Below are 3,014 nucleotides of genomic sequence, written 5' to 3' on the forward strand. Positions count from 1 at the left end.
GAGACGGGCACTCCTATCAAGGAGCTGTGCGACCCCTTCGACTCCGTCTCCCTGTGTCTCAGCAAGGGTCTCGGTACGTGCGCAGCACTCCACCACGCGCCACCGCACTAACTCGCTCCACCAGGTGCCCCGATCGGTTCGTGTCTCGTCGGCCCCAAGGACTTCATCCAGAAGGCGCGGTGGTTCCGCAAGCTGTTCGGCGGCGGCATGCGTCAGACTAGCGTCCTCGCCGCGTCGGCGGCGTACGCGCTCACTTACAACTTCCCTCAGCTCCCGCGTGTGCACGCTCTTGCCCGCAGACTGGAGGCCGGCCTGCAGGACGTTGGTGTACGAATCACCAGCGGCGCCGAGACATGCATGGTCAGTGCTCATTAATCACGCTGTGTAATACAGAAGCCACACTGTTTCTTTTGCAGGTCTTCTTTGACCCTTCAACGATTGGTGTATCGTACGCCGAACTGGTCTCAGAGGCGAACAAGCTGCCCAACCCCATCAAGCTGGGTGGCTCGCGCCTTGTCGTCCACATACAAACCTCAGACGCGGCGGTGGACGACCTGATTGCCCTCGTCCGACGGCTGGGTGATGAGAAGAAGGCCGCCGGCTTCGTGTATTCTGAGCCTACGACTAACGGCTCGACGCGCCAGAACATCTACGTCAAGGTCAAGAACTAAACCCTAGATGCTTCTCCCGTCTTGCTTAAGCTTCTCGAGAAAACTGGACTCGATCCCGTCTCGATGTACACACAATCTAGATGTCATCTATATAGAAGGATGCCCATTTTTTGGATAGCACATACTTATCGTATATATGACATGCACGCGGCACCCTCAACCTTTCCCGACGTACTTCTGCTTCTCATACTCGCGCCAGATGTTCTTGAGGACGGCCTTCCCGCCCGCGTCGAGCGCGGAGACCATGAGCGCGTCGCGGCTGTACTCGCCCATCATGTCGCACAGTGCGAACAGCCCGGGCTCAAGCTCCCTGCGCACGTCCCCGGGGACGACGCAGAGCGGGTCGTTCAGCGCCTCGATGTGCGCCTGCAGAACGTACGCGGCGTGCTTCGCGAACGGGCGCGCGAGGGACTCAGCCTTGGCCCCGTCCGCCGTGTGCTGCTGACCGCGCACGACGGTCTTCGTAGTCATCGTCGTGAGCAGACGCGCGAGCGCGCGCGCTTCCTCGGACGACAGCGGGTCGTGCGTGTTGACCCATCGTGGCAGCGTATCTGTCACCATCTTGCTCTGCTTCGCACCGAGTTGCGGCCGCACGTGCCGGAGCGACATGTGTAGGCGGCGGAGCACGAAGGCCAGGTGCGGCAGCGTCGAGATGACTAAGTCCCTGCGTAGGCGGATGAGTGCGCTGACAATGGAGATGACTTCGTGGAAAACGGGTTTGTTCGTAGATCGGCCGTGCTCCACGGAGCCCTCGAGCGACTGGCCGAGGATCGACCACACGCTAGATAAGTCTAATTGGCGAACCAAGGCCGGCTTTTGTGGTGTCAGCAGATCGATCATTTAGCGTTATGAACGCGAGATTTACCCGGTCATTGAACTGCCTCGCAATGAAGCGAAGGGCTTCAGTATGGACAACCCCGTTCTGAACGAACTCCTGCTTGGCGGCAAAGAGCTGCAAACAACGTGTTAGAGACGCTTGCATGATTTTCGAGGACCCTGAGAAGACATTAGCTTGGCAATGAGACTAAGTATGTGTGGTTTAGCTACCTTCGGGTGCATTCTGCAGTAAGAGCGCCAAAACGTGCACGAGATTAGCAACGTCCTCAGGCTTGAGCCCAGGTTGCGATAGACCGTCGTAGACAAGATCAAGTGCAGCTGAAAATGAAGCACTAGAGAGACTCTTGAAGAACTTGGATAACAGCTCGTCTAAGTCATGACGGACTGCAAAATACGTCAGTCCCAGCAGCATTGCGGTTGTAAAGGGACGTACCTTGTTCATTGCATTCCTTGTAGAAAGCGAGATAGCTCGCCATGACGACTTCCAGGTACTCTGTTTGCTGTGGAGCAGACCGGCACTCCTCCGCGACGATCGACAGAGTGGCAAGGTACAGCCGCGACCATGGCGCGTCCGCAGTCTGTAGCTGGAAGAGGAGCTTCGTTGTGAGAGCTTTTCCAAACGCGGGGAGGGTGCTCCCGGGGGAAACCCATCGCTGGAGGACCAATGAACGATGCCATAAGTTCAGCAGGAGCGTCTGTTCTGCTATCGCAGTAACCTGCAAGCCTTTCAAGCTCGCCTGTTTCACCAATGGCAAGAGCAAGGAAGACATGCTTTGATGCAGAGGTCTCAGTCTGCTGAGGACGCTTGAGCCGTACCTAGATGGCTAGATCAGGTTATGGCTCTAATCAAACCATGCAGACGCACTCTTCCTGTTTTCCTTCGGTAACTATAGTGTCAACGAAGTGCAACACTCCATTCCACGCGAGTTCCTGATACACAAAGCTCGGTTGGCCGGATACGAACGTCTCAAAGTGTCCCATCGCGTCATTAGGCAGTGAATGTTCACCCTTCAACGATGACTTGATGCATACACTAAGAAACACGATCAGCCGATCCGGACGGATGCTCGTGTGAAGCACATACACCAAATGCATCCTGACCAGCTCTGACGTCGCTATAAATGCCTGCGAAGACGTGTCCTGCAAGCCACGCCGCAGCAGGAATGTCAAGTATGGCCCTACGAGCTGCAAAAATAACGTAAAATAACGCCGACAGCTCAGAAGACATAGGACGTACCGAATGCTCTGCACTTCCCATGAACATGAAGAGCCGTCTCAGGAACTCACGCACAAACAATGCCGTTTGTGCATCCCCGTGATCCGAGAGGACATCTGCGGCCAACGCCCTGCGAAGCAGGTCGCTCCGGATGCCGCGAGATAAGTACTCGGCAGGAATGTATAGCAGGAGCCTGTACGCGCCCCACTGTATCAGACGACAAACCAACAGGACTGTGCACCCCCTTCGCACCGCCGTGAGACGTCGACGGAGTCCAAGAGCTTTCGTGA

The 3,014-nt window shown here is 56.4% G+C and overlaps 1 protein-coding gene across 1 annotated transcript in view; it reads right to left on the reverse strand.

Moving 5' to 3' along the window:
• Positions 1–300: 300 nt before the first annotated feature.
• Positions 301–3,014, reverse strand: part of PHACADRAFT_133752 (uncharacterized protein) — a 6,715-nt gene continuing 4,001 nt past the window's right edge. Inside the window, exons 6-12 of the mRNA XM_007390259.1 lie at positions 2,746–3,005; positions 2,593–2,693; positions 2,374–2,541; positions 1,942–2,324; positions 1,719–1,892; positions 1,537–1,667; positions 301–1,484 (exon numbers count right to left, since the gene is read on the reverse strand). Coding sequence (XP_007390321.1) covers positions 828–1,484; positions 1,537–1,667; positions 1,719–1,892; positions 1,942–2,324; positions 2,374–2,541; positions 2,593–2,693; positions 2,746–3,005 — 1,874 coding nt within the window. The 3' untranslated portion in view covers positions 301–827. The remainder of the gene's footprint in view (positions 1,485–1,536; positions 1,668–1,718; positions 1,893–1,941; positions 2,325–2,373; positions 2,542–2,592; positions 2,694–2,745; positions 3,006–3,014) is intronic.

The sequence above is a fragment of the Phanerochaete carnosa genome (assembly GCF_000300595.1).
Source record: "Phanerochaete carnosa HHB-10118-sp unplaced genomic scaffold PHACAscaffold_1, whole genome shotgun sequence".
Lineage (NCBI taxonomy): Eukaryota > Fungi > Basidiomycota > Agaricomycetes > Polyporales > Phanerochaetaceae > Phanerochaete > Phanerochaete carnosa.